The 14,638-nt window shown below is 37.4% G+C and overlaps 1 protein-coding gene across 2 annotated transcripts in view; it reads right to left on the minus strand.

The window, feature by feature from the left end:
• Window positions 1–1,532: 1,532 nt before the first annotated feature.
• LOC124619208 (intraflagellar transport protein 43 homolog) overlaps window positions 1,533–14,638 on the minus strand; it is a 117,468-nt gene continuing 104,362 nt past the window's right edge. The window contains exons 6-8 of one of the 2 annotated variants that reach the window (XM_047145426.1): window positions 7,613–7,685; window positions 7,395–7,530; window positions 1,533–2,182 (exon numbers count right to left, since the gene is read on the minus strand). In XM_047145426.1, the coding sequence (XP_047001382.1) occupies window positions 2,081–2,182; window positions 7,395–7,530; window positions 7,613–7,685 (311 nt within the window). In that variant the 3' untranslated portion in view covers window positions 1,533–2,080. The remainder of the gene's footprint in view (window positions 2,183–7,394; window positions 7,531–7,612; window positions 7,686–14,638) is intronic. The other variant, XM_047145427.1, reaches the window with a different exon arrangement.

A 14,638-nucleotide genomic window follows, 5' to 3' on the forward strand; every position in this document is an offset into this window, starting at 1 on the left:
AGATCAATACACTAAGCAGATTCAGAAGGATGTAGGTTGCAGTAGGTACTGGGAGATGAAGAAGCTTGCACAGGATAGAGTAGCATGGAGAGCTGCATCAAACCAGTCTCAGGACTGAAGACCACAACAAGAACAACAACAACTCTACATCCAACCCAGAAAATCGTAGCTGTAGGAGACCCAAAGTATCAGTGTAAAATCCAAAGAAATGCCCTCCCCACGAGTGAGAGTATTAAAATTCTAGTGATTACCTGCCAAAACATTTGTTAATAAAGTGTATGAGTTCGATGTGCACCAAAAAGCAGTGGAGCACACATAATACAAGGAATGTCATTCAAGAAGGACCATTTTGAAATAAAAATAAAACAAGTAAAATTTTCTTAGCATTAACAATATAATGAAAAGGATGGTTGCTACTCAACATATAGTGCAGATTCTGAATGGCAGAAAGCCACTACAAAAAGACCGTCGGAAAGTTAGCTCTTGGCTAACAACCACTTTGTCAAAATAAAAACACACACACACACACACACACACGCGCGCAAATGAAGCTCACAAACACATGACCACAGTCTCTGGCAGCCTCGCTCCAGCTGCCAGAGACTGTGATCATATGAGTGAGTGTTTGGTTTTCGGGATGGTGTGTGTGTGTGTGTGTGTGTGTGTGTGTGTGTGTGTGTGTGTTTTTGTCAGTTAAAAGCTAATTTTCTGACAGTCTTTTTGTTGTGCCTTTCTGCGACTCAGCATCTCAGCTATATTGTGAATAGCAACTATCTTTTTCGTTACAGTGTTTCATTCTACCCTGGAGTTTTCTCAGCAATTTTATTTTTCATGAAAGCCTGTACTTTCATCTATTTTTCTACATAATTCCCACCAATATCATATCATACAACCAGTTTTTGAATACTGTCCTCATAGAAATCTGCTGCCTGATTAGGCAACAGGTGCATAAGGTACATTTCTTGACACTTCAAGAAACTCATCACATAATGTCAAAATCATGAAGTGTCTGCTCTCTCTGCTTTTCATCAATTTGTCAGTAATGACTGAAGGTCATCCACTTTGTTCCTCATCATGCACATTTGTATGGCCATCTTTAAACGTTCTCAGCCAGTGCCGTACTGTCCCATTGCTCATAACATTTTCTGCATACAGTTCAACTGATCTGATGATGAATTTCAGCAACTTCCATGCCTTCAGTATTAAGAAAATGAATCACATAGTGTATTACACAGTTGGCAAGATTCTCAGTCAGAGGAAGCATTTGAAATACTCACAAACTAGCTATTTCACATAATTTTCTGCCAAATGACCTCCAGACAGAAGACACTTAAAAGGTGACTTATGCAATGCTTTTCTTGAATAGTCATATAAGTTGGGACTATCATGAATAACAATGAAGTGACAATCTTGTCCCAGCAATTAATGTAGTTCTACATTACATATAAAAACAACTGATGCACCATCAAGTCAGTTATTGTCCTATTGTATGAAATAAATAAATACACAATAGCATATGAAACATCTCTGTCTGCATGCATAATGGTGTATTTCCACATTGCTAACATTGCCCATGTATGTAAAATTATGCATTACAAACAAAAAATACAGAAAAACAACATTTGCTGAGAAGTAGTGTATTTCTCTTCAAACATAGATGTACCTGCTATAAATCAATATCTTTTTCAGAAAATGTAAAAGAATGTACATTACTCTACATAAAGCTCAATAGAGATAATAGCTTATCTGTCAATTCAAAATCAAGGAGGAGAAAAGACTGTAGGTGAGGAACGATGGCTCCAAATAAAACAGTAAACAAATAAGTCAAATATTTGCAAGCTCCTGTTGGTGTAGGCTTTAGCAAAAGTAATGGGGTCTTAAGAACTATTGTTTGTTATGTAACAGTTGTGAACAACAGAGAGAGCAGTAATCATTGGAAAAGCCTAAATACTATCACACTTTTTGAAATGTGTCCAGCCGTAATTTAGCACCATTCTATTCTCTGAAAAATTACGTATTTATGCATCAGTAACAGATGCAACCCTGAACTGATTTAAAATCTAGTTGTGTGACTATAAATTCAGGTCACTTCCTTTGCCTTGTTTTCCGTACTTTCCCATTCACTATGAAGCTCCGATGCTATATCAGTGAACAGCAGATCCCAGTTCCATGGCTCATCTATCTGAAATGGTCAATAAATCCATAAAAATATTGTCTTTTACTACTTACAACAACTACTATCGAATAAGTCATCATTTTTGCCACAATTATTTTAACTAAGCCATTCATGTATCTGTTTCATGTGAAGGAAGCACTGCTGAGTTTCTTGATGCTCTGAAGGCAAGTAGGCATGCTGCACCACATCGAAAATAATGCTGTGTAAGTAAGTCAGACACCACATACATGTATATGAAAAGAGGAAATGGACAGGTTGATAAATCATTTGAAGAATAAAATGTGAAAAGCAGTGCACTTTATACAACATGACTTAACAGCATAAAGAATAAAGAAATGTGCTATGACATGTTTTGTGTTTATAGATGAAATTGAAATCTTTCTCGAATGAACTCAAACATGTTAATAATGGGGAAAAAATCATGTGACTCTCAGCCTGGTGTGAGACATTCAGTGACTTGTGTGCTGATTTCATTGCTATTTTTGTTTTAAGGAACTTCTCATTTGATCCCGAGAGGTTGAGTGGATTCCATTTTTCACATCGCATATATCTAAAGTGATCACTAGCAGTTAAAGATGGGACCTCTGTGTCAACACACAGTCACTGACCACCACCACTGAAAGTGCCTACTACATCAGATGTTTGATGTTGTTGCTGTGGTCTTCAGTCCTGAGACTGGTTTGATGCAGCTCTCCATGCTACCCTATCCTGTGCAAGTTTCTTCATCTCCCAGTACTTACTGAAACCTACATCCTTCTGAATCTGCTTAGTGTATTCATCTCTTGGTCTCCCTCTATGATTTTTACCCTCCACGCTGCCCTCCAATGCTAAATTTGTGATCCCTTAATGCCTCAGAACATGTCCTTCTAAGCTGTCCCTCTTTTTATCAAGTTGTGCCACACACTCCTCTTTTCCCCAATTCTATTCAATACTTCATCATTAGTTATGTGATCTACCCATCTAATCTTCAGCATTCTTCTGTAGCACCACATTTTGAAAGCTTCTATTCTCTTCTTGTCCAAACTATTTATCGTCCATGTTTCACTTCCATACATAGCTACACTCCATACAAATACTTTCAGAAACGACTTCCTGACACTTAAATCTATACTCGATGTTAACAAATTTCTCTTCTTTAGAAACGCTTTACTTGCCATTGCCAATCTACATTTTATATCCTCTCTACTTCGACCATCATCAGTTATTTTGCTCCCCAAATAGCAAAACTCCTTTACCACTTTAAGTGTCTCATTTCCTAATCTAATTCCCTCAGCATCACCCAACACCTGCTTTCTTTGGGATTGGAATTATTATATTCTTTTTGAAGTCTGAGGGTATTTCGCCTGTTTCACACATCTTGCTCACCAGATGATAGAGTTTTGTCAGGACTGGCTCTCCCAAGGCCGTCAGTAGTTCTAATGGAATGTTGTCTACTCCCAGAGCCTTGTTTCGACTCAGGTCTTTCAGTGCTCTGTCAAACTCTTCACACAGTATCGTATCTCCCATTTGATCTTCATCTACATCCTCTTCCATTTCCATAATATTGTCCTCAAGTACATCGCCCTTGTATAGACCCTCTATGTACTCCTTCCACCTTTCTGCTTTCCCTTCTTTGCTTAGAACTGGGTTTCCATCTGAGCTCTTGATATTCATACAAGTGGTTCTCTTTTCTCCAAAGGTCTCTTTAATTTTCCTGTAGGCAGTATCTATCTTACCCCTAGTGAGAGAAGCCTCTACATCCTTACATTTGTCCTCTAGCCATACCTGCTTAGCCATTTTGCACTTCCTGTCGATCTCATTTTTGAGACATCTGTATTCCTTTTTGCCAGCTTCATTTACTGCATTTTTATATTTTCTCCTTTCGTCAATTAAGTTCAATATTTCTTCTGTTACCCAAGGAGTTCTACTAGCCCTCGTCTTTTTACCTACTTGATCCTCTGCTGCCTTCACTACTTCATTCCTCAGAGCTACCCATTCTTCTTCTACTGTACTTCTTTCCCCCATTCCTGTCAATTGTTCCCTTATGCTCTCCCTGAAACTCTGTACAACCTCTGGTTCTTTCAGTTTATCCAGGTCCCATCTCCTTAAATTCCCACCTTTTTGCAGTTTCTTCAGTTTTAATCTACAGTTCATAACCAATAAATTGTGGTGAGAGTCCACAGCTGCCCCTGGAAATGTCTTACAATTTAAAACCTGGTTCCTAAATCTCTGTCTTACCATTATATAATCTATCTGATACCTTTTAGTATCTCCAGGATTCTTCCATGTATACAACCTTCTTTCATGATTCTTGAACCAAGTGTTAGCTCTGATTAAGTTATGCTCTGTGCAAAACTCTACCAGGTGGCTTCCTCTTTCATTTCTTCCCCCCAATCCATATTCACCTACTATGTTTCCTTCTCTCCCTTTTCCTACTCTCGAATTCCAGTCACCCATGACTATTAAATTTTCGTCTCCCTTCACTATCTGAATAATTTCTTTTATCTCATCATACATTTCTTCAATTTCTTCATCATCTGCAGAGCTAGTTGGCATATAAACTTGTACTACTGTAGTAGGTATGGGCTTCGTGTCTATCTTGGCCACAATAATGCGTTCACTATGCTGTTTGTAGTAGCTAACCCGCACTCCTATTTTTTATTCATTATTAAACCTACTCCTGCATTACCCCTATTTGATTTTGTATTTATAAACCTGTAATCGCCTGACCAAAAGTCTTGTTCCTCCTGCCACCGAACTTCACTAATTCCCACTATATCTAACTTTAACCTATCCATTTCCCTTTTCAAATTTTCTAATCTACCTGCCCGGTTAAGGGATCTGATATTCCACACTCCAACCCGTAGAACGCCAGTTTTCTTTTTCGTGATAACGAATGTTTGATGGGTGTGACAATCTGTATCTTCAACATAGCACCCCTATTTTTAATGAAATAATTGTATAGGACCCCCTAACAGTGTTGCAATTTCACCGAAGCATGTCTTAATGATAACAACTTGTGTTTGCTTAAGGCAGAAACGTACTTCCAAAATTATACAGGACGTTTCACAATTCCTATTACAACCTTCTAGTGGTTGTAGAGGAGACTTACTACATAAAGTACTGATAAAGAGTCCAGATCCAGAAATGTGCCATTCTGGTTTAAAAATAAGTTTGAAAATTGGATCACTATGTAATGATAGAGCTGCACACCACAAAAGTTTTCCGGAGTGGCTCAGTCCATCTTGTACCATTACAACAATGGCTTTAAGAAACTGGTACATTCACAAAATGGTTCAAATGGCTCTGAGCACTATGGGACTTAACTTCTGGGGTCATCCGTCCCCTAGATTTTAGAGCTACTTAAACCTAACTAACCGAAGGACATCACACACATCCATGCCTGAGGCAGGATTCGAACATGTGACCGTAGCTGTCGCGCGGTTCCAGACTGTAGCACCTAGAACCGCTCGGCCACTCTGGCCAGCTGTACATTCACAACTAGGATAGTCAACTGTGGTGCTCTGCAGTTCCACACCGGGCTTTGTGAGTGGGGATTACAAAAGTGTGCTTTGCAGATACACCTTGTGCACTGCATAGCAGGATAGCCAGTTGCAGCAGCTCATGTGGAGCACACTAGTCAGAGTTCTGCTGTGTGTGTACTATGAAGTGGTCTGATCTTCAAATTTATTTTACAACCAAATAGTACATTCCTGGACATAGGCTGCTTATCAAAACTTTATCTACTAAGTCCCCTCTACAAGCCACAAATGCCTGTAATAGGAGTTGTGAAACACCCTGTGTAATTGTAAAAGATTCCCAATCTCTTCTTTCAGAATAATCGACACTACTTTTTCTTCATACTATCAGTTTTGTGGAAAGACATTCCAAGAAGACAGTGTGAAACTTTAAACTGGATTTATATAAAGAGGAAAATTAACTTCAAAAAACTGTAAAACTACAAACTGGCCAGTAATAGCCTTCAAGAGACAGCAAAATTACAAGTATAAAACATTTTTACATTCAGTTATCTATTTTTTGTGTTTAGCAATCTTTTTTTCCCTATACATATAGTCTTTCTGTTTCTGAGGTTTGTCTTCTGCAGTTACAGTCTTACAATCAATGTGGGAGTTATTCAGTCTTTTGCAACTGTACAAAGTCTTATTTGGATCTCACCTGTTTTGCTGTTTTTAAAGCATTTCAGTGATAAGCAGATTTGACCACAGAATTTGTAAAAGAAATAATATGTTCTCACAAAGGCTACATCATGAGCTAGTTTGATGATGATGGATCCAATTTAGTAAGCACTGAAAGCGCTTTAAAGAAAATGAAACCTGTCTACTCCAAATAAAACTTTATTCAGTGGCAAAAGATAGAATAACTTTACATCAGTTATTTCACTTTTTGTCCTTGTTTCTTCCTTTAGGGAGAAACAAACAGCTCTGAAAGCATGGTAGCATTTTTCCTTGTTTTGATTGTTTTCCATCAATTGCACTTGGAATACTGTCTCCTGAAGTTGAGTACTGGCAGCCAGTTACTGTATATTGAATTTTCTCAGGCAATGGGAATTTGCGGTTGTCCTCTTCCTCTAGAAGAAACTACATGTGTATATGTCAGAATAATGTGGAACATATGGTTTTAAAAGTGAAATAATGACTACACTTAAGAGCCAAACCAATCTAATAGCATTTGCAACTCTGAGAAAAATTCACAATATTCAACAATATGAAGGCAAAAACTTACATTAATTAAAAGTTATCTGATATAGCACATACTATTATAAATGTAGTTTTGAGGGTGTGGAGTTTTTTCTTTGGAACAAAAAAGCAAACCAAGAAAAGGAAAAGGAACAGAGGAAAGAAAACAATTGTGAAGTGAACCATAAAACAATTAGATGCATGGCCAAGAGAGAAAAAGGAACAGCAGATTATAAAAATTTTAATAATATCCCACAGCACACAATACCTAAGCAACTCAGTGGTACAAAATGCCACCTGGGAGAGAATGAGTATGCTAACATGGAGAGAAAAGATATTTTCTCACAGGTCTGGATAAAAACTACAAAAACAATGCAACTGTATTAACTGAGGCACCTACAAACTCAGTAATATTTGACAGTTACAAAGAAGACTCTGGCTTAATATTTTATCTGGTAGTGTAATGAATACAAACAGGTATTTTATTTGGTAGTATAACAGATATGAACAAGAAGTTTTTGAAACACAAAATCTTAACTTACCTCTTTTACATCATTTTCTGGTCTAAGGCTTTTTGTAAGGAGCTGTAAATTAATGTTATCAAGAGTCCCAAATGCTGAATGTTTGAATAGATCGGAGTCAAGCTCCTTATATGCTGCTACTTTATTCAGATTGACCCTGGGGGGGAAAAGAATCATATCTTTGGTAACTACACAATTAGCTGCACAACCAATCATAACATTCCAAGTATAGCACTTACGATGGAGTACTGGCAATCTGTGTTGTCAAGTCTTCATCTTGTATGTCATCCAGGTCTGGTATCACTGGTATATCTGTGAAAATACGACACAATATTTACAAGGAACGGTTGCTTAATTGCTCATTATATATAGAAAAATCATAAAGTTTTCGTACTCAAGCATAATGCTGAGATTTAAGCACCAGAAATTTACACACTTCTGTAAGAAGTTCAAAAACATAGGTCCTATTTTGTTATTAGCACAGAGTGTTTGGCTATGACTGACCTATTTTCCCGTTGATCTAAAACCAAAATGAATACAGCCAGAGACATGCAACAACACATAGCCCAGATAAGCTGATTTGTCACTTGATATGTTTAGTTTCCAATGAGGTTGGGGAACCAGGATATTTAAGTTACTGAAACAGTACTCATCCAATGAGACAAACAAATTGTGGTATAATTTTCCATGTTTTCATACTCCAGTGTAATGTAAAGATAGTTCATTATTTTATGTACTTGTAGCCACACATCTGGGTGCTCTTGATGAAATTTTTCTGTAGTGGAGGGGACAAAGCAGACTCCTACTGCCACTCTGGAGATGGTGGGGAAAATTTGAGTTCAGACAGTGCACCTTTCATGTTTTTTGTTGCACAATAGTGATGTGTGCCTGGTGAAGGCACTAAAGTTATAAACTATAATGTGTAATGGAGTCTTCAACTTTTTTGAGTTCTTTACTTCTATGCATTCAAAGAGGAAGTGTTTGTGTCTGTGATGTGCAATGCACACAATTCTCTTATGCAATGCATTTTCTTCATGGCTGACACAGATATACCTAGATCCACCTCCTCCACTACTGAATTCATTAAATAGTTTGACTAGTTTAAATAAGAGGCACCATCCTTAATAGAAAAATGAGAGACAATAATAAAAAATGCAACACCGCTGATTTTATTCGCTGTATTGATTGCACTGAGACTTCAAATGCCAACTAACTGTAAGGAAATTATACACTGCAAAATGCCTCCTCTTAACAATCCAGCTCATTGTTTCCAATGTTCTCAAACCCCCAGAAAAAATTCTTAGTACTATGCTTTACAAGAAAAAGTAACAGAAAACATACAGGAAAAAAAAAAATGACATTTCAGTTGAGCTGAAGATGCATAGCAGTTGATTGTACTTTTTTTTAATAATTCACTATTTGGCACACTCACACACATTTCAAACAAAATTACCAGTTAAGGCCACATCAGCCATCTTTAGATCTACAAGAATAGATCTGAGGATGGCGGATGCCAGCCAAACAGGTCATTTCATTTTGCTTTAGTCTTACTGTGCTGGCCAACAAATTATTTTTAAAAAACCACACATTTCAGTTCCCAAGTAAACAATGAGATTTATTTCCACCTTGGCATAGTGCTCCAAATCTCTCCCTCTCCCCCTCTCCCCCCCCCCCCCTCTCTCTCTCTCTCTCTCTCTCTCTCTCTCTCTCTCTCTCTCTCTATCCTCCAAACCCCCCCCCCCCCCCCCCCCCACTGCCAACATCACTTCCAGATAAGATGAGAGCTCTGCAATCTAACATAAGGCAGTTACCTGATTAATAACACCCACTTGGGCTAAATCACTACACGCTAGCCTTTGAAAAACAAAAAGACTATGCCTGAAAAAAGAATTTACTGTTTCAAATATTTTTCTGTATTTGTCTTGATGACTTGAAGATACACAAGACCGGTTGTAGGTTTCTCTTACCATGTATTCTATGTTTTGGGGTACAGTGTTTTCTGAAGTGTGACTAACTGCCAGTTGTAAATAATGACATACACAACACACATGTGTGAGATTTGGCAGTCCACAATCTGTTTTTAAAATTCTGTGTAGCCCATTATTCACTTCTTTTTTATGTCCATTCTTCTGATTGAAGGTCAGAGGGTCTTCGGCCATGTAATAGAATGAGACACCTGCAGCTATTCTTCCAATGTTATTTATTATATAGCTACTCAGTTTCGGTGCTTCAGTACACCATCTTCAGGCCTTAACTGACTTTGATGGGGTTAACTCCCTTCGTATACACGATGCCACCAGTGGCTGATGTCTATGAACTAATTTCTGTAGGCTGTAGCAGCGATGTTGTGCCTGCAACCATTTACTTCAATTTATTACCATAGTTATGTCATTAGCAAGTTGAGACTGGATAAACTTCACATAAGTACAGCATACTTAATGTCATTTGGTATGGCAGTGCATTGCTTAGGGTGTCCAATTTGCTGCTTCAGTGTCAACAAACTCATTTAAAGTGTACAGTGGTTTTAGGTGTAGATTTTTTGACATCTTTCTTCGAGATTTCACCACATCCAAGGACTGCACTTAGTATTTACATGGTTGAACATTTTACCCATTCAACCACCTATTCATTCCTATCAGAACTAATGTGTTGTCTGTGCCTATTCCAATCAAATTTTCAATTTCCAGGTGGTTGGTCAGATATTTTGCATCAGCTTTTTTGATGGGAGTAAGCAATAAAAATGTTGACACAATTATTTTTGTGATTCACTATTAATATCTTATTGCAATTCCTAGATGATTTAAAATACTTATTTCACTGGCTTCGTTCATCAGCAGACTTAATTTTTCATTACTGATGTCAGCTCGCAGTACTTCCATGAAGTGTGGACCCAACACTTCACTTATTATGTTTGAACACTTTGTTCGATGTAATTGTAAGTCTGTGGTGGATTTAGAGTCAGAAAATATATTTTCACGCAATTCTCCCAGATGTTCCACAGTCAAAACTGAACAATGTTAGTGGCAAGGTCTTCTGTGCAGATTTTATGGCAAGTCTCATGTTGTGTTTCATGGTTTCAGGGTGGTTTTTTTAAAATTTTATTTTATTGCTCAGTTTAGCATAAAATTCAGTTTGGTAGTAGCAACACATGCCTTTAATATTATTCCAAGGAACTGGTGTCAGCCATCCCTTAAATTCAGGTTTATTCTCCCATACATTCCTGTATTTTTGTGTGTAGCACTCGAACGAAAAACTTTAAACTATTACCGATTCTATCATCATTATTTACTAAGGTTTAAATTTGTATCATTTTTTGGCACATGGTGGCTGTGTGATATGATTGTTGTTCACACTGGCTGTACCTATGGTGTTGCAAGTTGGTCAATACCACCTTTGATGCTTGAACAAAAACTGTCACTGCGCTGATTTCATCTGCCTTTGAGGCTTTAACAAAAACTGCCAACTCTTTGATTTCATATATGTTAAATTACTGATGTTACTCAGTCAAAACTTAACTTTTGCTGAGCTATGGACAAGTTTATCTTGCTTCCACTATTTTGACATCTGGAAGATAGTTGTATAGGTGCATTCCCATGTATGTAACCCCTTTCTCATATCAGCTGGTTCAGTGCTGAATTACTCTTAATTTCTAGCAATTCTTGGTTTCATATTGGTGTAACTGCTGATTTTTTTTGTTAGAGATTACTGAGTTATTTGGTGAATGTTAGCATTTTGTAGATGTAGACATTTACTGCTGTTAGGCTGTTCAGTTCTTTGAATTTTGGTCTACAAGTAGTACACCTCTTTTGCCTTGTCATTATGCAGATGGCCTTTTTCTGTATAATAAGGATCTTATTCACATTTAATGCGCTCCTCCAGAGTTAAATGCCAAAGGACATAATGGAATAAAATAGTGCATAGTAATATTTTATCAGGGTTTCCATGTTGACAATTTAACTTAACTTCCTGATAGCAAAACAAACCAAGTTGAGCTGATGACGTACAATACGGATGTGCTCTGACCATGTCATTTTGTCAACTATGCAGGGACCCAAAAATTTTGCACTTTTCACTTGCTCAAGTCTGTTGCCATTAATTTTAAATTCTAACAAATTTTGTTTGGTCTTGCTATTTTTAAAACAGATAAAATTGATTTTTTTTTTTTGTAATTTGGTTCTAATCTATCACTGTAAAGCCATTTATCAAGATAACGAAGAATCCCTTGAGTGTTTAGAGCACATTCTTCTATATTTTCACCCTTTATCACAATGTTGGTATCATCAACAAAAAGGATGATTTTATTTTGGATACCACTGGGAAGATCATTTACATAAATCAACAAGAGTAATGGCCCAAGCACGCTTCCTTGTGGTACATCGTGTATAATTTTCTTTGTATCCAAGTAAAATTTATTCACTTTTTCATCTGTTTCCACTTTCTGATACCTGTTTGTCAAATAGGATCTCAACAAGTCCAACACAGTACCACTGATCCCATATAATTCTTTCTCCAGAAGTAATTTGTGATTTACATGGTCAAATGCTTTAGATAGGTCACAAAAGATCCCTATTGTAGTTTCTTCCTTGTCAAAAGCATCTAGCACATAGTGAAATCTTGTGCAGCAGTAGCGGTGGACTTATTTTTCTAGTAACCATGTTGACTTTCATCAACCTGTTGTACACAATGCATTCAAAGATTTTTGCTAATGTTGGTAAAATATTCACAGGTCTGTAATTTTCTGGTTCTCTTGCATCACTGTTTCTGAATAAAGGTATTAACCTTGCAGTTTTAAGGCTTTCTGGAAACACCCTCTCTACCATTAAATACTTTGGCCAGAGGTTTAGCTGTAAAGGCAGAAGACAGTTTAACAAGCGTATTTAATATCCCATAAACATCCTGTATCTTAGTGTTTTCCAAGTTCTTTATAACTCTAATTACTTCTCCTTTACTGGTAGGAAACAAGTAAATCGAACTACTTAACGGCTGTTATTTCAGCTTTAACCCATTTAAAGCACTAGTTGCTGAGATTGTGATATGTCTGTCGTATGTTTGCAGATATTTATAAAGTAGTTATTGTAGTTATTGAAGACATTCACTACTGATTTAGGGCTTTTTATTAAGGTGTTATTCCAGCTTATTTCTTTGGGCCAGTTCTTTTTATTCCTTTTATGACCCATTTCTCCATTTAAGATTTGCCATGCTGTCCTTGCCTTGTTTTCTGAAAGGCTGATAGCCTTCTCAATAGCCTTTTTCTAAGCACATTTTATGACTTTGTGTTATATTTTCTTATACCTAGTATAATACATAATGATATTTGAGCCTCTGTTTTGCATTTAACTAGTCTATGCAACTCTTTGAACCTACTACTTGATACCATAATGCCCCAACTTATCCAGTTGTTGTTATTTGTTTTACTAGAGACACAGTTGTTTTTGTAGTGGAAAGCATCATTGACGTATTCACAATACTTAGTTATAAAGATTCTAGCACTTTTTCCATTGTTTTTATCAAATATTTTGGTCCAACTTTTCTCAATAAGATTGTTTGTGAACTTATTTATGTTTTCTTTGTATAGAGATTGGTATTTAATATTTTCAGTTAGAGGAAGGTGTAAGTAGATGAATGACAAACACTAGCTTCACTTAATGAAGGTTTATTCAGCACTTGCACATACAAGAGAATGGAGCAAACTGCCTCCGGTAAGAACACATACGGTATATACCAGGTGGTCCATTGATCGTGACTGGGCCAAATATCTCACGAGATAAGCGTCAAATGAAAAAACTACAAAGAACGAAACTTGTCTAGCTTGAAGGGGGAAACCAGGTGGAGCTATGGTTGGCCTGCTATATGGTGCTCCCATAGGTCAAACGGATATCAACTGCGTTTTTTAAATAGGAACCCCCATTTTTTGTTACATATTCATGTAGTACATAAAGAAATATGAATGTTTTAGTTGGACCATTTTTTTTTTTTTTCACTTTGTGATAGATGGTGCTGTAAGAGTCACAAACATATGGCTCACAATTGGTAACAGGTAGGTTCTTTAAATTAAAATACAGAACATAGATATGTTTGAACATTTTATTTCAGTTGTTCAAATGTGATACATGTACCTTTGTGAACTTATCATTTCTGAAAACACATGCTGTTACAGCGTGATTATCTGTAAATACCACATTGATGCAATAAATGCCCAAAACAATGTCTGTCAACCTCAGTGCATTTGGCAATATGTGAAACGACATTCCTCTCAACAGCGAGTAGTTTGCATTCCGTAATGTTCGCACATGCATTGACAATGCACTGACACTTGTTGTCAGGTGTTGTCAGTGGATCGCAATAGCAAATATCCTTCAACTTTCCCCACAGAAAGAAATCCGGGGACGTCAGATCTGGTGAATGTGTGGGCCATGATATGGTGCTTCGACGACCAATCAACCTGTCATGAAATATGCTATTCAATACCGCTTCAACCTCACACGAGCTATGTGCCAGACATCCATAGTGTTGGAAGTACATCGCCATTCTGTCATGCAGTGAAAAATCTTGTAGTAACATCGGTAGAACATTACATAGGAAATCAGCATACATTGCACTGTTTAGATTGCCATCGATAAAATGGGGGCCAATTATCCTTCCTCCCATAATGCCACATCATACATTAACCCACCAAGGTCACTGATGCTCCACTTTTCACAGCCATCATGGATTTTCCGTTGCCCAATAGTGCATATTATGCCGGTTTACATTACCGCTATTGGTGAATGACGCTTCGTCGCTAAATAGAACGCACGCAAAAAATCTGTCATCATCCCTTGTGCCCAGTGGCAGAATTGTACATGATGTTCAAAGTCATTGCCATGCAATTCCTGGTGCATAGAAATATGGTACAGGTGCAATCGATGTTGATGGATGTAGCATTCTCAACACTGACGTTTCTGAGATTCCTGATTCTCACGCAATTTGTCTGCTACTGATGTGCGGATTAGCCTGCGACAGCAGCTAAAACACCTACTTGGGCATCATCATTTGTTGCAGGTTGTGGTTGATGTTTTACATGTAGCTGAACACTTCCTGTTTCCTTAAATAACGTAACTGTCCAGCGAACTGTCCAGACACTTGGATGATGTCATCCAGGATACCGAGCAGCATACATAGCACATGCCTGCAGGGCATTTTGGTCACAATAGCCATACATCTACACGATATTGTCCTTTTCCGCAGTTGGTAAATGGTCCATTTTAATACGGGTAATGTATCAT

The sequence above is a fragment of the Schistocerca americana genome, chromosome 6 (assembly GCF_021461395.2).
Source record: "Schistocerca americana isolate TAMUIC-IGC-003095 chromosome 6, iqSchAmer2.1, whole genome shotgun sequence".
NCBI lineage: Eukaryota > Metazoa > Arthropoda > Insecta > Orthoptera > Acrididae > Schistocerca > Schistocerca americana.